The sequence below is a fragment of the Salvelinus namaycush genome, unplaced genomic scaffold, assembly GCF_016432855.1.
Source record: "Salvelinus namaycush isolate Seneca unplaced genomic scaffold, SaNama_1.0 Scaffold1986, whole genome shotgun sequence".
Taxonomy (NCBI): domain Eukaryota; kingdom Metazoa; phylum Chordata; class Actinopteri; order Salmoniformes; family Salmonidae; genus Salvelinus; species Salvelinus namaycush.
This window is the reverse complement of record NW_024058770.1, coordinates 25455-47345: the sequence shown is the minus strand read 5'-3', so window position 1 is coordinate 47345 and position 21891 is coordinate 25455. Positions and strand designations below refer to the sequence as shown.

Genomic DNA, 21891 nt, shown 5'->3' with positions numbered 1-21891 from the left:
TAGCTTCTGAACAGGGCTACTGGACTCAAGGAAAACATTACCAGATATGGCTTGAAAAAGACCTGTCTCTTGGAAGAAGGAGAAAGAGTGTCAACTTGCATCCAAGTATTACCTCAATTTAGCTTGATTGTTCATTTAACATTCTTTGTAATCCAAAGTGTATCTCCAATTCAGACCTAATTTAGTGGAAAATATTCATGAGCAACACATTTGGTGTCACGTTCAATTAAGTCCCTTTTGATTAGGGAAACTGAGACCACATACTAATGAGCTCCTCCTCTGGCTGCAACAGAGGTCATTGGCATGAAGGTGAAGTCCAATCATTTAGATGTGGCGAATTCAGGTGGTGACTGTAGCGAATTCAGGTGGTGACTGTAGCGAATTCAGGTGGTGACTGTAGCGAATTCAGGTGGTGACTGTAGCGAATTCAGGTGGTGACTGTAGGCCAATGGAAAACAGTATCCCCTAAATTACCGTCTGAAATCATCACATGGTCATAGGCTAGTTGATTAAACCGTTACTTAGGCTACAGTATTCCAGTTGGAATTTTATGACTGTTTATAATTGTAGGGCTATTGAATTACCATAGTCTGGACAGTTGCTATTTGACTATAATGACTCATTAGTGGCTATATTGTTATCCATGGCTTCATCAGTGTAATACCTAATTGGACATGGAGTCATTATTTGGTCCTGGCAAAGGGACAGGCCTCTCCAGAAGCTCTAACGCAGGAATGTCTAAGGAATGCAGGCAGGGCTCAGGAGTCAAATCAAAGTGTATTGGTCGCGTACACAGATTTTCAGGTGTTATAGCAGGTGCAGTGAAATGCTTTTGTTACTAGCGCCAACAGTACAGTAGAATGTCTCTCAAATACAATACACATACACAAATCATGAATAATCAAAACAAGAAATGACAGAATGAGTCTAATTAACAATCCAGGGGTGGATATATTAGTGAGTATGTGTCAGAATTCATAATAATAATAATACTAGTTTAATCTAGCCTGACTGCCAGCAACAACACATATTCAATCTCACTATGGCCTCGCCCGCAATGGCATTTCCACTGACAGAGAAAGGCACAGACAGACACGGTCAAGAAACTCATTGCTCAGACACACACACAAAAAAACACACACACACACACACGGCAGGCTGACTAACACACACTGGTCCTCCATGAGCTCACTCGCTGTAAGGTCGATCACACTGCCACCCTGTGTTCACTGGGATTTTGTCACCACGCTGCAGTCTCACTTGCTAGGGCCTGTATGATTTTGAAATGATCAGCCATTTTGGGGGATTTAGAGAATGTGCAGTGATTTCATGTAGCAGTTTTGTGTACCATGGTTTTACCCAAAATTACCCTAACATTTGGACATCTCTGGTACCGTAAAAGTACTGCTCAGATGAACGCCCCACAGTTAACATGATTTCTCACCTCTTCAATGAAATGGAATGTATCCTGGCATTAGCTAGCTAATTTAACGATTTCTATGTTGCTGTTTGGAATTGATTTTGGAATTGATTGGTTTGTTGTGTGTGCATGTGTACCAGGGGTGATGACGAGGCGGCCCAGAAGAACAACGCTCTGAAAGCTGTGCGGGAGCTGCAGGCCCAGCTGTCAGAGCTGCAGGAGGACCTGGAGTCAGAGAAGGTGTCCAGGAACAAGGCAGAGAAAGTCAAGAGGGACCTCAGTGAGGAGCTGGAGGCTCTGAAGACTGAGCTGGAGGACACTCTGGATACCACCGCTGCCCAGCAGGAGCTCAGGTACTGGGACACTGCTTGTCAGTTGTCGGTGATACGCTTATATGTTTACTGTAGTCCCAATATGTTTATTTTCAGTGCTTTTAGAAATGGATAAAGAACCGGTGTAGGGTCGCTCTGAAAAAGTGGCACTGTCATAGTTTGGCAAAGTACCTGCGTGTGTATCTGCATGAGGGCTATGGAGAGACACAGCACCTCAGTGAGGTGTCTTTTATGGGTCTACCTTCCTTCCTAACCCCTCTCTCCTTTCCTTTCTCTCCTCTCAGGACCAAGCGAGAGCAGGAGGTGGCTGAGCTGAAGAAGGCCATCGACGAGGAGACCAAGAACCACGAGTCTCAGGTCCAGGAGATGAGACAGAGACACTCCACTGCCCTGGAGGAGCTGTCTGAGAATTTGGAGCAGGCCAAGAGGGTGGGTCTATAATCAGAGACAATACACCTGTCAATCATCTAGTAACATGTCTCATTACATGTTTAGCAGGCCTAGAGGCTAGGTCCACCATCAGACATGACACCTGCCAACCATAATGTCGTTATACAGTAGTAGCACTACACATGTTTAGCAGGTCAAGAGGGTAGATCTCCTCCAACAATGTATATAAACCCTGGATTGCTGATGCTATGTATTGGCCATTGAGAGGCTTTGAAGCCACTGGTCGGCCATATTGGGACTCCCCAGTAGGAGCAGTCCTCCATAGGAATGAATGGAATTCTACAGTATTTCAATTAAATGGGACAAGGACAAATTGACATGTATTTAAGTATGTGTTGTCATGGGGACAGTAACATTAGTAATCTCTAAAAAGTAAACTGTGTTTTTATATTTTATTTTAATTTAAAAAACGTATGTTTAGCTCACAATATAATGTAATTGTATGCATTAAGGTGTTTCTAATAGAATACACGTGGCAAAAACGAATGTAGACATGAATAAATGCATTTCTATGGCTTCTAAAATGTTTTTTTACACTCCCAAGATGGAGGCACGGTGGCTTCAACACAGTCAGTCATCTAATGTGTATATAAATCATTGGTCGCCACCTGAGAAAATAGACCTGTCAACATAACGTCATCTCATACAGTAGTAACACTACACTATCACATCTTTGCTAAGCAGGCCAAGAGGACAGGCCTATCCTCTGTAAAATTCTCTCATCTTCCCAATGTATACCACAACCCCTCTCACCCTTCTTTCCGCTGCAGTTCAAGTCCAACCTGGAGAAGAACAAGTGTACCCTGGAGAGTGACAACAAGGAGCTGGTGAGCGAGGTGAAGGGGCTTCAGCAGGCCAAGACAGAGTCAGAACACAAGAGGAAGAAGATGGAGGCTCAGCTGCAGGAGTTCATGGCCCGAGCCACCGAGGGAGAGAGGGCTAAAGTAGAACTGGCCGACCGCACACACAAACTACAGGTTAGAGGGCAAGTCAACGGACCACGCTGTCTGTCTGTCGTCATCACTATGTGTTGAAGTCAATTGGTTTCTCAAAATGGGAGTGAATATGTTTTAATGTGAATATGAAGAGATATTTATAGACCTTTGTCTGTAGACGGAACTGGACACTGTCTCCGCCCTGTTGGAGGACGCTGAGAAGAAGGGAATCAAGCTGGCCAAGGATTCAGCAGGCCTGGAGAGTGCGTTACAGGACACACAGGTGAGCAGAGACTCCTTATACGTCACCAAGCTATTACATGCTCTAATAGTTGAAATCGAAGTTGGAGGTATTGTAATATGCTTTGGAAGCAAATGTCCTTTGGTGACGCTTCATTATTGGAGACACTTCTAGCTAATGCCAATCTGCTGTAAAAACAACTTCATATCATTGTCTCCATCCAACAAGTCTTATTGTAAGTGGTGGTTAACTACTTTTGGGTCTTTGCGTCTTTTGTGTGTGTGTGTGTGTGTGTGTGTGTGTGTGTGTGTGTGTGTGTGTGTGTGTGTGTGTGTGTGTGTGTGTGTGTGTGTGTGTGTGTGTGTGTGTGTGTGTGTGTGTGTGTGTGTGTGTGTGTGTGATTGTGTGTAGGAGCTGCTCCAGGAGGAGACTCGTCAGAAGCTGAACCTGAGCTCTCGTATCCGTCAGCTGGAGGAGGACAAGAGCACCCTGCAGGAGCAGCAGGAGGAGGACGAGGAGGCCCGCAGGAACCTGGAGAAACAACTGGCCACGCTGCAGGCTCAGGTATGGACACCACTGGCATTCTTAATTTTTCACTGCCAATAGGACAGGGTTTCCAGCTGTGAACACCCACCGTTGATATTTACTACAGGTTGTGGTAGATAGATTCCTTACTCACGAAATAGGTATTGGGTATAAGTTGAATACAGTGTTGGGGAGAAGTAAACTGCATGTAGTTCTACTAGTAAATTAACTACATTTTGCAGTAGCTTGGTGGTAGTTGAACTAAATTCAAATCTACGTAGTGTTGTCAGTAGTTAGGCAATACATGTTTTTATTTTTCAGCATCAGACCTGCCTAATTCTCTCTTGGAACATTGTTTTTGTTTAATAGGCTAAATAACACATTCTGTTAACATATGACCCCAAAGTGATCTATTCTTGCAAAAAGTAGTTTGGATGTAGTTGTCATGGAAATTACCACCAGGGACACCTGAAGTCAATTTTAAATTAAACATTCTTTATTAACAGCATGCTGGATAGATCACAGTCAAACTAAAGTACCGGTCTGAAGTGAGCTCTGTCGGGGCAGTCCCGTTAGACCTCTTATATACAGCTTACACAGACAAGTTATATTTGCATGATTTAGCTTATTCATAATGAATTCATCATTAACGTTTGGTTCATGCATGTGACAGACCAATACCTCACAAGGCTTCTTCTCTCCAAGCTGAGACCTTGAAACTGAGATATCCCTTTCCGGTCTGAAAACAATGTTCTGGGCGTACTGCCAAATTGCAGATACTGATAGTGAGGGTTCCTCCCAGGCACAATGAATCAGTCACTTGCATGAACCCAGTCGAATTGGTATTTAGAAAAGCACAAACATAAAATGTTCCTTCACATAGTGAACTACAGTCTTCAGGTACTGTAACTACTTACAGTGCCTTGCGAAAGTATTCACCCCCTTGGCATTTTTCCTATTTTGTTGCCTTACAACCTGGAATTAAAATAGATTTTTGGGGGGTTTGTATCATTTGATTTACACAACATGCCTACCACTTTGAAGATGCAACATATTTTTTATTGTGAAACAAACAAGAAATAAGACAAAAAAAGCACAAAACTTGAGCGTGCATAACTAATAACCCCCCCAAAGTCAATACTTTGTAGAGCCACCTTTTGCAGCAATTACAGCTGCAAGTCTCACTGGGATTTTTGCTCATTCTTCAAGGCAAAACTGCTCCAGCTCCTTCAAGTTGGATGGGTTCCTGCTGGTGTACAGCAATCTTTAAGTCATACCACAGATTCTCAATTGGATTGAGGTTTGGGCTTTGACTAGACAATTTTCCTGTATTTAGCGCCATCCATCATTCCTTAAATTCTGACCAGTTTCCCAGTTCCTGCCAATAAAAAATATCCCCACAGCATGATGCTGCCACCACCATGCTTCACTGTTGGGATGGTGTTCTCGGGGTGATGAGAGGTGTTAGGTATGTGCCAGACATAGCGTTTTCCTTGATGGCCAAAAAGCAATGGCTTTTTTTCTGGCCACTCTTCCGTAAAGCCCAGCTCCGTGGAGTGTACGGCTTAAAGTGGTCCTATGGACAGATACTCCAATCTCCGCTGTGGAGCTTTGCAGTTCCTTCAGGGTTGTCTTTGGTCTCTTTGTTGCCTCTCTGATTAATGCCCTCCTTGCCTGGTCTGTGGGTTTTGGTGGGTGGCAGGTTTGTTGTGGTGCCATATTATTTCTATTTTTTAATAATGGATTTAATGGTGCTCTGTGGGATGTTCAAAGTTTCTGATATTTTGTTATAACCCAACCCTGATCTGTACTTCCCCACAACTTTGTCCCTGACCTGTTTGGAGAGCTCCTTGGTCTTCATGGTGCCGCTTGCTTGGTGGTGCACCTTGCTTAGTGGTGCTGCAGACTCTGGGGCCTTTCAGAACAGGTGTATATATACTGAGATCATGTGACACTTAGATTGCACACAGGTGGACTTTATTTAACTCAATATGTGACTTCTGAAGGTAATTGGTTACACCAGATCTTATTTAGGGGCTTCATAGCAAAGTGGGGGAATACATATGCACGCACCACTTTTCCGTTTTTTTTTTTTTACTTCACCAATTTTGACTATTTTGTGTATGTCCATTACATGAAATCCAAATAAAAATCTATTTAAATTACAGGTTGTAATGCAACAAGGAAAAACGCCAAAGGGGGTGAATACTTTTGCAAGGCACTGTACTTTTTTAAAGTCACTTTAGTTAAGGAAACTATATTTGTCTTAAGGGTAGCTTTAACGTAGCTTAAATTCTTTCAATGTGAAGTATTTGGTAGCTTGGTAAAATATATTTTCATAGTAGCTCTTCCCCAACACTAAGATCAGTAATGTGTTCTTTTAAAGACCACTGTCATTTTCTGTATATCAAATGCTCACTCACAAAGCTGTGAATCTCATTTCCTCATGTAAGAACCATAGAAAAAAAATATAATATGAAAACCATTGTCTTCTCTATCTAGCTGTTTGAGTCTAGGAAGAAGCTGGATGAGGACGTGGGGACCCTGGAGTCTCTGGAGGAGGTGAAGAGGAAGCTACAGAAGGACATGGAGTTGACCAGCCAGCGGCTGGAGGAAAAAGCCTCCGCCTTCGATAAGATGGAAAAGACCAAGACCCGCCTGCAGCAGGAGCTGGACGACCTCATGGTGGACCTGGACCACCAGAGGACCATCGTCTCGAACCTGGAGAAGAAGCAGAAGAAGTTCGACCAGGTATCGTATCATCTCCATTTGTCTCTATCCTTTCCTCTATCTCGCTTCCTTTTCTCCCGCCACTCACCTTTGCTTATCTCCTTCTCCCCTCTCTGCAAAATAAAAGTAGACCTGCCATTAATGAAGAAATGGCAGAGTTTTTGTGATTTCTTTATTCCAATGATTGCCTTCATTAACATAACTTACCAGTAAGACATTGCTTGCCATCCTTCTTCATCATTATCTTCTCCCTCTATGTTAGCTCCTGGCTGAGGAGAAGACCATCTCTACCCGCTATGCTGAGGAGCGTGACAAGGCCGAGGCTGAGGCCAGGGAGAAGGAGACCAAGGCTCTGTCTATGGCCCGGGCTCTGGACGAGGCCCTGGAGGCCAAGGAGGAGTTTGAGAGGCTCAACAAGCAGCTGAGGACTGAGATGGAGGACCTGATGAGCTCCAAGGACGACGTGGGCAAGAGCGTACGTAGTTTAAACTCCCCGTACAGGAGCTGAAGGTTCTCAAATACCTTATGCAACCCAGTCCTAAGCCTTGACCTGGCTAGGCTCATCCAATGAGGATTGATAGAACCAAAATGTACAGGTTTTGGTATGTTTCTTCCAATATGGCCACCAATCCACCCACCACAGAATGAGTGAGAATGCCTGTGTTACAGGAGCTGGTGGTGGTTCCTAAACGTTGTTGGAGACCTTACACACATGAAGCCATCTGTAAATTACTTAATTTTGAAAGAACGCTGTCCACCCACCTCAGAATTTTGCTTTGTGTGAGAATTTGTTTGACTAATCCTATGGGATTGCTTCCTTATGACAGTTTTTGACTCAGAAAAGAGATGTTGCTGCTAACAGTCTCTCTACGTCCCACTGTGTGTAGGTCCATGAGCTGGAGAAATCGAAGCGCACCCTGGAGCAGCAGGTGGAGGAGATGAGGACCCAGCTGGAGGAGCTGGAGGACGAGCTGCAGGCCACAGAGGACGGCAAGCTGCGTCTGGAGGTCAACATGCAGGCCATGAAGGCCCAGTTCGACAGGGACCTGCAGGCCAGAGACGAACAGAACGAGGAGAAGAAGAGGACGCTGGTCAAACAGGTACAGAGACAAGCTGAGAGGACCATTTGTGGGGAGTAACATTCAGACCTCTAATAGAAACTCAGGTGATTTAGCTAGGCCAACGGTTCGGAGAAAATAATCACCATATTATTATATGGTCAAAAACTTTAACTTATGGACTCATTATGTACTTTCCATCCATCTTCACCCTAACCGTTATTGCATCCGAGCAAGCTAGAACCCAAACTTCACTAGGTTTCATCACTTACTTGGCGTTTTCAACCCTCTGTAATATCTTGTTGTCTGACCCAAGGTTCGTGAGATGGAGGCAGAGCTGGAGGATGAGAGGAAGCAGAGAGCCCTGGCCGTGGCAGCTAAGAAGAAGCTGGAGATGGACCTCAAGGACCTGGAGGGGCAAATAGAAGCATCCAACAAGGCCAGAGATGAAGCCATCAAACAGCTCAGAAAACTACAGGTGAGACTTCGTACAGGATTTGGGTTTGCTTGTTCATTCTCAAGTTGTGCTGAGCTATTATGTACAGTTGAATTCGGAAGTTTACATACACCTTAGCCAACGACATTTAAACGCAGTTTTTCACAATTCCTGACATTTAATCAGAGTAAAAATTCCCTGTCTTAGGTCACTTTATTTTAAGAATGTGAAATGTCACAATAATAGTAGAGAGAATGATTTACTTCAGCTTTTATTTCTGTCATCACATTCCCAGTGGGTCAGAAGTTTACATACACTCAATTAGTATTTGGTAGCATTGCCTTTAAATTGTTTCCCATGATGTCAAGCAAAGAGGCACTGAGTTTTAAGGTAGGCCTTGAAATACATCCACAGGTACACCTCCAATTGACTCAAATGATGTCAATTAGCCTATCAGACGCTTCTAAAGCCATGACATAATTTTCTGGAATTTTCCAAGTTGTTATTAGGCACAGTCAAGTTAGTGTATGTAAACCTCTGACCCACTGGAATTGTGATACAGTGAATTATAAGTGAAATAATCTGTCTGTAAACAATTGTTGGAAAAATGACTTGTGTCAATCACAAAGTAGATGTCCTAACTGACTAGCCAAAACTATAGTTTGATAACAAGAAATTTGTGGAGTGGTTGAAAAACAGATTTTAATGACTCGAACCTAAGTGTATTTAAACTTCCAACTTCAACTGTAGATTATAAATATTGTTGCAAAATTCTGGTAACTTTTCCAAAATTCCAAGAATCTTCCAATTAATTGCCTGATTAATTAGGAACTCCTGGTTGTCTGATCTCTGATAATCAGCAATATAATTTTTTACACCTGTATCCTTTTATCAATAAAATGGGATGGTAGCCTCTGCAGGTATGGTATCTGTGCCTGTCTGTCCACTGTGTAGTCAGCTTTAATGTAGCCTAGATTAGAATATGTCCAGGACTACCAACGTCTGTATTTAGATGACATCCCTGATGCTGTAAACTCTAGTTGTCCAAGTTGGTTTGGTCTCATTTGTAGCTTCCCCGCTGGCCTTACACTATTATATTCAGTATAGCTACGGGGTTGAGGTCGGTTCTATTTCAATTCGGGAAGAAAAACTGAATTTCAAACATTTTCTCATAGGCTGCATTTACACAGGCAGCCCAATTATGGGCAACAGATTGATCTGATTGGTCAAAAGACCAATTAGTGGCAAACAATATCAGAATTGGGCTGCCTGTGTAAATACTGCCATAGAGGAGTATTGAGGAGAGTCTCATTTGAAATGGAGTTGACCTCTAACCCTGTACTGTTGCCCAAGACCGGTCTTACTCTTTGCCTTGCTGCTGCCCCCTGCAGGCCCAGATGAAGGACTACCAGAGGGAGTTGGAGGAGGCCAGAGCATCCCGTGATGAGATCTTTGCACAGTCTAAAGAGAACGAGAAGAAACTAAAGGGCCTGGAAGCTGAGATCCTACAGCTGCAGGAGGACCTGGCGGCTTCAGAGAGGGCCCGTAGACACGCTGAGCAGGAGAGAGACGAGCTAGCCGACGAGATCTCAAATAGCGCCTCTGGAAAGTGAGTAGCTACATTTTCCTGATTAATGATCAAATTCAAGCATGATATTTTCCAGATTTAATGGTGCAATATGCAGAAATCGCTGGTTGCTAAAATTGTAACCGTTCACCTAATTTCAGTTTCTGTGACAAACCAAGCAATGTATCGTGTGTAGAGAATCATTGTACCAAAATCTTGTATTTTCAGCTGTTTGAAGCTGGTGTACAAAACTGAAAGTAAAAGACGAAATGAAACTTAAGAACAGGAAGTATAGAAATAGTAGAACAGTAGAACACGTAGAACAGATCTACTGCTTCTTAGACTTGCTTTCAATGAGAATGGCAGATCTATAACTCACATTTCTATCTGAATTTGGTCAGGTCACCCAAAAAGTTACATACTGCAGCTTTAAGTGGACCAGCAGCCTTCCCCCCCTGATTTCTATGCTCTGTTCTGTACCAACCACATCACCGAATCATTCACTTGTTTGTGTCAGGTCGGCCCTGCTAGATGAGAAGAGGAGGCTGGAGGCCCGCATCTCGCAGCTGGAGGAGGAACTAGAGGAGGAACAGAGCAACATGGAGCTGCTCAACGACCGCTTCCGCAAGACCACCATGCAGGTACAGTACAACTCTCACATTGTCAAACACGTACACACAGCTCATGAAGGTACAGAACAGGTAAAACTCTCTTTAAACCGGCATTGTCTCTTGACGTTTTGAGGAGGATATCGGGCAAGAGGAAAGTACTTTTGAGATTCACTCATACACAGAGACGATTCCTGGACCATAGAATGTAGTCTCTTTATGGCCTGGAGAGTAGTCTATAATGAACTGCGCTAACAAGTATCACACCAGACCACTTCCTGGGACCCACAACTAACAGTTTTATATAGAGATGGACAAAGAGTGACCCTCTCTCCCTTTATTCCCATTTCTCTCCCAAGGTGGACATCCTGAACACGGAGCTAGCTGGGGAGCGCAGCGCGGCCCAGAAGAGTGAGAACGCCCGTCAAGGAATGGAGAGGCAGAACAAGGAGCTGAAGGCCAAGCTGGGAGAGCTGGAGGGGGCAGTCAAGTCCAAGTTCAAGGCTGCCATCACCGCCCTGGAGGCCAAGATACTGCAGCTGGAGGAGCAACTGGAGCAGGAGGCCAAGTAAGAAGCCTTCTATATACTGTACTAAATAGACGTCATAATGGGGGTCAGAGTTTAAACATGGGAGGTTACCTAGAATTAGATGTAGGCTTCAATAGGTGGACTCTAGCTCATACACTCATTGTAATGATTTACCCATACTCAATAGACCGCTAGAGGTAGGAGTTTCCCCAAACCACAGATCTATTTTCAGATTACAAACTACTCAAAATCTGGACCTTTAAAGGCCCAGTGCAGTCTTAAATGTGATTTTCCTGTGTTTTCTATATATTTCCACACTAGGAGGTTGGAATAATACTGTGAAATTGTGAAAATTATGATAATGCCCTTTTAGTATAAAGACAGCTTGAAGTTTCAGCCCATATTGGTGGGATAGAGTTTTGGCCTGCCTGGTGTCATCACCATATGGTAAATTAGTTAATAGACCAATAAGAAAGAGTTCCAAACTTTTCTGCCAATAACAGCAATTTTTTAGTTTTCCCCTGACAGTCCTAGCAAAATTCTTGCTTGAGAAATTTCTCTTTGCTAAGAAGCTATTTTTGTTTTGTTTTGACAATTTTAATTGAAAACAATCACAGTAAGGTACTTCATTGTTACCTAGAAATGATTTGATATTGAGATATATATGACTTCATTGGACCTTTAACATTAGGGGGCTGAAAACATACAGTACCGTTCAAACACACTACTTGCCTAGAGAGTTCAGTTATACTCTTGGTGGCTGTTTATTTACCACCACAGACAGATGCTGGCACTAAGACCGCACTCAGTCAGCTGTATAAGGAAATAAGCAAACAGGAAACCACTCACCCAGAGGCGGCGCTCCTAGTGGCCGGAGACTTTAATGCAGGGAAACTTAAATCAGATCTACCAAATTTCTATCAACATGTTAAATGTGCAACCAGAGGGAAAGAAATTCAAGATCACCTGTACTCCACACACAGAGACGCGTACAAAGATCTCCCTCGCCCTCAATTTGGTAAATCTGACCACAACTCTATCCTCCTGATTCCTGCTTACAAGCAAAACTTAAAGCAGGAAGCACCAGTGACTCGGTCTATAAAAAAGTGGTCAGATGAAGCAGATGCTAAACTACAGGACTGTTTTGCTAGCACAGACTGGAACATGTTCCGGGATTCTTCCGATGGCATTGAGGAGTACACCACATCAGTCACTGGCTTTATCAATAAGTGCATCGACGATGTCCCCACAGTGACTGTACGTACATACCCCAACCAGAAGCCATGGATTACAGGCAACATTCGCACTGAGCTAAAGGGTAGAGCTGCCGCTTTCAAGGTGCGGGACTCTAACCCGGAAGCTTACAAGAAATCCTGCTATGTCCTGCGACGAACCATCAAACAGGCAAAGACTAAATACAGGGCTAAGATTGAATCATACTACAGTGGCTCCGACGCTTGTCTTATGTGGCAGGGCTTGCAAACTATTACAGACTACAAAGGGAAGCACAGCCGCGAGCTGCCCAGTGACACGAGCCTACCAGACGAGCTAAATCACTTCTATGCTCGCTTTGAGGCAAGCAACACTGAGGCATGCATGAGAGCATCAGCTGTTCCGGACGACTGTGTGATCACGCTCTCCGTAGCCGCCGTGAGTAAGACCTTTAAACAGGTCGCCATACACAAGGCTGCGGGGCCAGACGGCTTACCAGGACGTGTGCTCCGGGCATGTGCTGACCAACTGGCAAGTGTCTTCACTGACATTTTCAACATGTCCCTGATTGAGTCTGTAATACCAAGATGTTTCAAGCAGACCACCATAGTCCCTGTGCCCAAGAACACAAAGGCAACCTGCCTAAATGACTACAGGACCCGTAGCGCTCACTCACGCTTTGAAAGGCTGGTAATGGCTCACATCAACACCATTATCCCAGAAACCCTAGACCCACTCCAATTTGCATACCGCCCCAACAGATCCACAGATGATGCAATCTCTATTGCACTCCACACTGCCCTTTCCCACCTGGACAAAAGGAACGCTTATGTGAGAATGCTATTCATTGACTACAGCTCAGCGTTCAACACCATAGTACCCTCAAAGCTCATCATTAAGCTAAGGATCCTGGGACTAAACACCTCCCTCTACAACTGGATCCTGGACTTCCTGACGGGCCGCCCCCAGGTGGTGAGGGTAGGTAGCAACACATCTGCCAGGCTGATCCTCAACACTGAAGCTCCCCAGGGGTGCGTGCTCAGTCCCCTCCTGTACTCCCTGTTCACCCACGACTGCATGGCCAGGCACAACTCCAACACTATCATTAAGTTTGCAGACGACACAACAGTGGCGTGATCACCGACAACGACGAGACAGCCTATAGGGAGGAGGTCAGAGACCTGGCCGGGTGGTGCCAGAATAACAACCTCTCCCTCAACGTAACCAAGACTAAGGAGATGATTGTGGACTACAGGAAAAGGAGGACCGAGCACGCCCCCATTCTCATTGACGGGGCTGTAGTGGAGCAGGTTGAGAGCTTCAAGTTCCTTGGTGTCCACATCAACAACAAACTAGAATGGTCTAAACACACCAAGACAGTCGTGAAGAGGGCACGACAAAGCCTATTCCCCCTCAGGAAATTAAAAAGATTTGGCATGGGTCCTGGGATCCTCAAAAGGTTCTACAGCTGCAACATCGAGAGCATCCTGACTGGTTGCATCACTGCCTGGTACAGCAATTGCTCGGCCTCTGACCGCAAGGCACTACAGAGGGTAGTGCGTACGGCCCAGTACATCACTGGGGCTAAGCTGCCTGCCATCCAAGACCTCTACACCAGGCGGTGTCAGAGGAAGGCACTAAAAATTGTCAAAGACCCCAGCCACCCTAGTCATAGACTGTTCTCTCTACTACCGCATGGCAAGTGGTACCGGAGTGCCAAGTCTAGGATAAAAAGGCTTCTCAACAGTTTTTACCCCAAGTCATAAGACTCCTGAACAGGTAATCAAATGGCTACCCGGACTATTTGCATTGTTTCACTGTAAGGTCTACACCTGTTGTATTCGGCGCACGTGACAAATAAACGTTGATTTGATTTGAAAAGTTTGGGGTCACTTAGACATTTCCTTGTTTTCCATGAAAACATACATAAAATTAGTTGCAAAATGAATAGGAAATATAGTCAAGATGTTGACAAGGTTATAAATAATTATTTTTAATTGAAAAATAATTGTGTCCTTCAAACTTTGCTTTCGTCAAAGATTCCTCCATTTGCAGCAATTACAGCCTTGCAGACCTTTGGCATTCCAGTTGTCAATTTGTTTCCTGAAGCACCTCCCACAAGTTGGATTGGCTTGATGGGCACTTCTTACGTACCATACGGTCAAGCTGCTCCCCGGTTGCGATCCGGTGACTGTGCTCTGCCACTCCATTATAGACAGAATACCAGGTGACTGCTTCTTCCCTAAATAATTATTGCATTGTTTGGACCTGTGCTTTGGGTCACTGTCCTATTGGAAATTGTCTCCAATTACGTACCGTCCACCGTGTATAGCATGGCGTTGCAAAATTCAGTGACAGCCTTCCTTTTTCAAGATCCGTTTTACCCTGTACAAATCTCCCACTTTACCACCAACAAAGCACCCCCAGATCATCACATTGCCTCCCCCATCTTACATTTTTTTCTGCATCTCACGAATGTTCTTCTTTGTGATCCGAACACCTCAAACTTAGATTCGTCTGTCCATAACACTTTTTTCCTATCATCCTCTGTCCAGTGTCTGTGTTCTTTTTCCCATCTTAATCTTTTATTTTTATTGGCCAGTCTGAGATAGGGCTTTTTCTTTGCAACTCTGCCTAGAAGGCCAGCATCCCGGAGTCGCCTCTTCACTGTTGACGTTGAGACTGGTGTTTTGTGGGTACTATTTAATGAAGCTGCCAGTTGAGGACTTGAGTCGTCTGTTTCTCAAACTAGACACTCTAATGTACTTGTCCTCTTGCTCAGTTGTGCATGGGGGCCTCCCACTCCTCTTTCTATTCTGGTTCGAGCCAGTTTGCGCTGTTCTGTGAAGGGAGTAGTACACAGCGTTGTACGAGATCTTCAGTTTCTTGGCAATGTCACGCATGGAATAGCCTTCATTTCTCAGAACAAGAATAGACTGACGAGTTTCAGAAAAAAGTTATTTGTTTCTGGCCATTTTGAGCCTGTAATCGAACCCACAAATACTGATGCTCCAGACACTCAACTAGTCTAAAGAAGGCCAGTTTTATTGCTTCTTCAATCAGAACAACAGCTTTCAGCTGTGCTAACATAATTGCAAAAGGGTTTTCTAATGATCAATTAGCCTTTTAAAATTAGCTCACACAATGTGCCATTGGAACACAGGAGTGATGGTTGCTGATAATGGGTCTCTGTACGCCTATGTAGATATTCCATTAAAAATCTGCCGTTTCCATCTACAATGTTCATGTTGTAAATTACTAATGTGTACACTGTATTTCTGATCAATTTGATGTTATTTAATGGACAAAAAATTAGCTTTTCTTTCAAAAACAAGCAATTGTCTAAGTGACCCCAAACTTTTGAATGGTAGTGTATGAGGTTGCCTAATGTGGAGTATTTTACTGCATCCTGATGCAAATGTATGTCCCCATCAGATATGAGTCAGTCAGGGTGACACTATTTACACACTTTCCCGTTATCACTCTTTTTCCTCCCAGGGAGAGGGCAGCAGCCAATAAGATCGTCCGACGCACAGAGAAGAAGCTGAAAGAGGTGGTGATTCAGGTGGAGGACGAGCGTCGCCATGCCGACCAGTACAAGGAGCAGGTGAGTGGTCGTTTTGGGTCCACAGTGAGCTTGAAACAGTCTGTCCTGACATTTAGAAAGGGTGAGTAAAAGGCCATGGATGCCAGGTTAGCTACTAATTCACTATAATCAGTGTCTCTGTGTCATCTGTGCTGAAGCTCTCTGTCTCTCTCTCCTATTCCCACCCACGCTCTTCTGTAGCTTTGGTTCTCGCTCTCTCTCCTATTCCCACCCACGCTCTTCTGTAGCTTTGGTTCTCTCTCTTTCTCCTATTCCCACCCACGCTCTTCTGTAGCTTTGGTTCTCTGTCTCTCTCTCTCTCTCCTATTCCCACCCACGCTCTTCTGTAACTTTGGTTCTCTCTCTCCTATTCCCACCCACGCTCTTCTGTAGCTTTGGTTCTCTCTCTCTCTCTCTCTCTCTCTCTATCCCACCTTTTGTCCATCTCCCCCCTCTTCTCCATATCTCTCTCTCTCTCTCTGTGTTTTAATCTTGAATTGGCCCATGAATTTGCTATGTAAATACGTTGAATTGTGCCAATAAAATTTAAATTCTCCCCCTGTCAGATGGAGAAGGCCAACTCTCGTATGAAGCAGCTGAAGCGTCAGCTGGAGGAGGCTGAGGAGGAGGCTACCAGGGCCAACGCCTCCCGTAGGAAACTACAGAGGGAGCTGGACGACGCCACCGAGGCCAGCGAGGGCCTGACCCGCGAGGTCAACACACTCAAGAACCGCCTCAGGTACAGCCTCTCATAACACTCTGTATATACACTTCACGTAGTGATTTATGCCTATCATCCACACTGTCATAGATCTGTGGGTGTGATAAATGACCATGTATGTATTTGCCTGTTCTCCTCAGGCGTGGAGGCCCCATCAGCTTCTCGTCTAGCCGTTCAGGCCGCAGCCGGCAGCTCCAGATCGACGGAACCTCCGTGGACAATTCTGACGACGACGCCGACAGCCGCGCCAGCGACCACAACGACACGCAAGCCTCCAACCAGACAGAATAGACGCCTCCTGCTAATCCTACCAACCCTATCGATTAGCCAGCCTGGCAGCATGGTGACTACAACACCTCAGCCTCTCCATCTGTCCCCGAGTCAACAGCAGGGAGAACCAGGGTCCTGTTCATTAAGCACCAAAACAGAAGAAAACAGTCCGAAACAGGGAGGGACTACCTGGATTTGTCCAATAAGAACCGCTCGTTTTCATTTTCCGTTGAAAGACGCTTTCAAACGTTTTGCTACGGTGTGTTCTAATGAATACGACCTAGACCACCCCACCCCTCCCAGAAATGCTCCCTCCCTGGGGATGACAAAACAATTACTCCCACTTGAGCGGCTTACTCTGCCTTACTCTAACAATATTCCTACTCTACTTTGGCTAGCTGCTCGGCCCGGCGAGTGTCCCAACGATCTTAATATAGTCCTCCCTAGGCGTGGAATTATGTGCTTAAATTAATATGTAAACTTATGTCCAAGTGATTTTTACTTATGAACTATGCGTGTGTGCACATGTGAGTATGTAAGGTATGTGTATGCCCCTGAATGCCAAACTGCAAGGAAAGGAGCGAAACTAGGAAATGTTCACTTTTGTCATCCTCCTCCCACATGAAACAAAACATTGTCTTGTAATACAAGTGTGTCACCAAATGTAAAGCCATCATCTCTCCCCTGGCTTAAAGCAGGCCTAACAAAACTCTGTCCTCTCCGATGATAGTCCTATTCAACAATAGGTCAGAGGTCAATGGACTGCCTCCGCTTCCCTCATTGCATGAATCTCTTCCTGATGTACAGACTATTGTTCCGCTTCTAAACACTACAATGAAACAAGATGGTGGATTCACACAGTCTGACCTGTTCTGGGAGAAAAACATGGAATGGAAAGGAAGTTTTAACTGTGAAAAGCTTTTCTCCACTTGCCACAGCATCTCGTCACAACACTTTAAAAACAATTGGTAACTGACTTCTTATAGGAATCGCATAGGTCATGATTGACGTTTTTTGTTGTTTTGTATTTTGACCAATTGTAACACTATTTTTCCTGTTGTTCAGGAAGAAGGGTTGAAGGCAGTGAAGTGTGGTATGCTTAGATAGATGGTCGCTGGCGTACGTATCACAGAGAATCGCTGGAAACTGCACAATGAGTGTTCATATGCCCCTGTAACTGGAGCCAGGAAACCCCAAGCTTCTCTCATGAGTGGTCACATGATGTACAATACAGCCCCTTAGTCCAACACTAATGGTGAGAGCTTCGATTGAACGTGTAGTTTGACTAGCTAAAGCCTACCGCTCAGAGCAAGGGAGACTGCCATCTCACTGTGTTTGTGCCATGGTTTGGTAGCAAAGTAGGACCCCCAACTCTCTCTTATAATACGCTGACACACCAACTACCAAGCACTTAGTATTCCTAGATATAACAGCCTTCTACTGGGGATAGCATCTCAAAGCTCTAAAACTATTAAGCCACTCTTAACGTCCCAGAATGTCCATATCCATCAGCGCTCTCTATTCTTCCTTTGGCATCTCTGTTCAGTATTAAAAGATGGTAATATATGTAAACTGCCACTTTCATTTGACTTTTACTCCAATGTTAGCTCAGCTGTAATGACATGTTTCTTTAAAGTGCCTTAGACACTAGATAAGAGCATTAATGGGTAATGCACGGTGAGCACCTGTATTAAAAAGAAAGACGTGTAGGTGAGCACCTGTATTAAAAAGAAAAACGTGTAGGTGAGCACCTGTATTAAAAAGAAAGACGTGTAGGTGAGCACCTGTATTAAAAAGAAAGACGTGTAGGTGAGCACCTGTATTAAAAAGAAAAACGTGTAGGTGAGCACCTGTATTAAAAAGAAAGACGTGTAGGTGAGCACCTGTATTAAAAAGAAAGACGTGTAGGTGAGCACCTGTATTAAAAAGAAAGACGTGTAGGTGTGCACCTGTATTAAAAAGAAAGACGTGTAGGTGAGCACCTGTATTAAAAAGAAAGACGTGTAGGTGAGCACCTGTATTAAAAAGAAAGACGTGTAGGTGTGCACCTGTATTAAAAAGAAAGACGTGTAGGTGTGCTGTACGTGTTACATAAAAACCTAACGAGGCAAACCTGGTGAACGGTAAACAAACACTTTTTCTTCTTCTTTGTCTTGTGTATTTTTGCTGTGTGTCATATCATACCCAGTGTGCACCTCCTCTCCCGTTCATATACCTGTAGCAATGTCTCCATAGGTAGTGTGTGTGTGGGTCAGAAATCAGTGTTACTATTAACTGTGTGAGATGTGGAGCCTTCTGCTCCCCCTTCAAGAGCAGAATGTGATTTCATTTGGTTAAAAGCTTTAACATCCATGATGTAGTTTTACTTGTATTATTATTATTATTCTCAGACTGGCTGTTGACGACCAGGCTTTCATTACAACTGCAAATACCCCCCCCCCCCCCCCATTTTATTTCTTGTATGCCTCCTGTATTTCTAGACTACAGCGATTTTTTTGTAAAAGAAAATAAAGCATATTCATTGTAGAAATAATGATTCCAGTTTGTCCTGAGCGGAGGAGCCCCTATAGAGACTTTCAATTCAGTCATGCATGTTTCTCTCCCCAAATTGGAGAGCACAGAGGGTAGCTATGCCTGAAGGGCATAGACAAATATGATGGGTTGTTTAGGGAAGTGGTCTAAATTCAGTAAGGGGTTGGGAAAAGTTAGAAAACAAAAGCTACTCTGCGATTTGAACCAGGGACCTGCTGCAGATGGCAACCCAAATGTTATTCTCTCCACCAGCTGGGGGTATGGGACATCATTGGCGTAGCCAGAAACTTGTCAGGTGGGCCTGCATCAATTTGGGTAGCTAACTTCCTGAAATTTTGCCATCGGGCAGTGGAAAATGTGCTGTTGTATAGCTCATCTCATGCTATTGTACACATTTTGCCATGAGCCTGAGAGAAAATGTTGCATTTTTAAAGCGGATTACAGCTAAAATATAGGTGTTGACTGATAAAGGTACTGGATTATGAGTTGTCTTGTTTGCTAACTGAACAAATGAAATAGGCAGTAGCATGGTGATTATAGCCATAGTGGCAAATGGCTCAATGCAGTTATATTCATGGATTATTGGGGGTGTGGCTTTCAGTTAGTTCTTTTTGGCAACCCATCCAGTGAGAGTGAATCTAAATCCAGGTAATCTGTTCTGTTATATTTAATCAAATCTGACTAACCCAATGCACTGCTTGCTATGAATTCTATCTGTTGGTGTTCGCATATTTAGGTAAAAAGACAATGTCCTGTTTGGAACATTTGACAAGAGCAGATTTCTTTTGTTGCTCAATCTGAGTGGGTGTCCTGGGCAGGTGAGCGGAAGGGCTCTACCACATGGCTTTCACCTGTCCAGTCATTTCTAATCAGTTACTTCAAGGGAGGAACAAAGGATGCACTTTTTAAAGAATCCAAACCGGGCCAAGAACGGAAAACTCCAGAGCCTTCCACAAAGCTAGGGCCTGTTGTTACCTGGGAAACACCAGCATGGGTGAGAAAGGTCAAAGAGCAACACGTGTAATGATGTATTTTGACAGTGAGGGCTCGATTCGATCCGTTGAAGATCCGGGATATAGCGCGATTGAGGTTTAAAGGCAATGTCTCCGCATTTGCAGGAGACTGCATTCACAGTGAACGCTGCTGACGTCCACTCAATAGGAAATTACCTTTAAATTTCAACCGCATTGTGGCGCGGATCTTCAGCCTTATGGATTGAATCGAGCCCTGACCTTTCCAGAGTACAGAAAGTGAACACGAATGTTGACATCATTGAGGGACTGTACAAAACATGGACTTATGACAAATGTATAAAAAAAAAATATTGCCACGTCTTAAGGCTCCCGAGTGCCACGTCGTTTCACTTGTGACTCCCGAATGGCGCAGCAGTCTTAAGGCACTGCATCTCAGTGCAAGAGGTGTCACTACAGTCCCTGGTTCGAATCCAGGCTGTATCACATCAGGCCGTGATTGGGAGTCCCATAGGGCGGTGCACAATTGGTCCAGCGTCGTCCGGGTTTGGCCATCATTGTAAATAAGAATTTGTTCTTAACTGACTTGCCTAGTTGAATTAAGGTTAAATAAATAAAAATAAAGAGGCTCTATTCAATCTGAATCCCTGAAGCGTTACAGTTTGCGTGCTAGAAATGTTAAGGTAAATTCCATTTGATCTGACAATCGGAAATGACCTTTAAGGCGGGAACATTGTGTTTAAAATCCGATATACAAATTGAATAGAGCCCTAGAACTAGAAGTGTTCTTTTGAAAGAGCTGTCACAATGGAGGACGGAAGAAAGGGAGCACAAAGAAATGACTCAGGCCCTATTGAAAACCAACTGTATTTTATTCCATAAATCGACACAAAAATAATCTACAAAAGAGACCGAATTAAGTAACCAGTTACCATGAAATGTAATCTTTACCCGCCCCAAAAGCACAAAAGCTTTCAAATGTCACCTCCTGCTCCAGTCACAGAAAGAAACAACTTTTCCCCTTGACATCCTGACAGACCACAGACGGACAACACTCATGGGGACATTTCAAAGAGAATGTTGATAGGAACACACGCACACTGACCAAAGCACCCCATCTATATGCTAGGAAACTCATCTTTGGCGCCATCCTTGGTGCAGTTGGTCGACATTCATACTAACATTGGAAGGAGGGATGAAGGATGATAAGAGATGGACAGAGGCAAGAAAGCCAGAAGTCCCTCCCCTCTGACCTTCTCCCACAACGGGTTTTGAGAAGACTAGGAGAGAGGAAGTGAGGAGTATGCTATTGAGATCTTCCCAGATATAGGAAGAGAGTAAGGAAGAACAATTTCTAGAGGTATTCAGCAGGTGAGAAGGGAGAGTTCTTTAGATGGGAAAAAGGACTCAGACGTACGTACACACAAACATTCGCAACTCCCAGAAATACATTGACAGCTGAGTAAGAGGTTGAAAGCCAAGCGACGACTTGCACTTTTGCATTGAAGCATTTATAGTCCTGCATAGTTCTTTAATGAAACTTACAAACTAAGGCGTTTTGTCATATTGAGTTGAGTGTTTGAGTTGATAGTTTTTTTTTACAAAGTAATTAATTACAATTTAAAAAAAAAAAGTTCAAGTAAGCTACAATCTCGCATCTTTGTCCCCTCTCTCACCCTCCAAGAGGAGTCTAGCTTTTACAGTTCAAGTTTTTTCTCCAGAAAAGGTCCAGTGTGATTTTACAGCACCAAAGACATGCTGAACAAGA

At 44.1% G+C, this 21891-nt stretch overlaps 1 protein-coding gene across 1 annotated transcript; it reads left to right on the top strand.

Annotated features, from left to right (window-relative positions):
- Positions 1-1690: 1690 nt before the first annotated feature.
- LOC120037923 (myosin heavy chain, embryonic smooth muscle isoform-like) lies at positions 1691-19101 on the top strand. Its single transcript, XM_038983882.1, has 16 exons — positions 1691-1773; positions 2037-2181; positions 2973-3179; positions 3316-3420; positions 3790-3942; positions 6406-6654; positions 6896-7108; positions 7521-7733; positions 8008-8169; positions 9519-9736; positions 10212-10335; positions 10662-10870; positions 15542-15650; positions 16196-16368; positions 16491-18627; positions 18661-19101. Exons 2-15 carry the CDS (start codon positions 2119-2121, stop codon positions 16639-16641), a joined length of 2349 nt encoding a protein of 782 aa, XP_038839810.1. The 5' UTR covers positions 1691-1773; positions 2037-2118; the 3' UTR covers positions 16642-18627; positions 18661-19101.
- The last annotated feature ends 2790 nt before the right edge of the window (positions 19102-21891 follow it).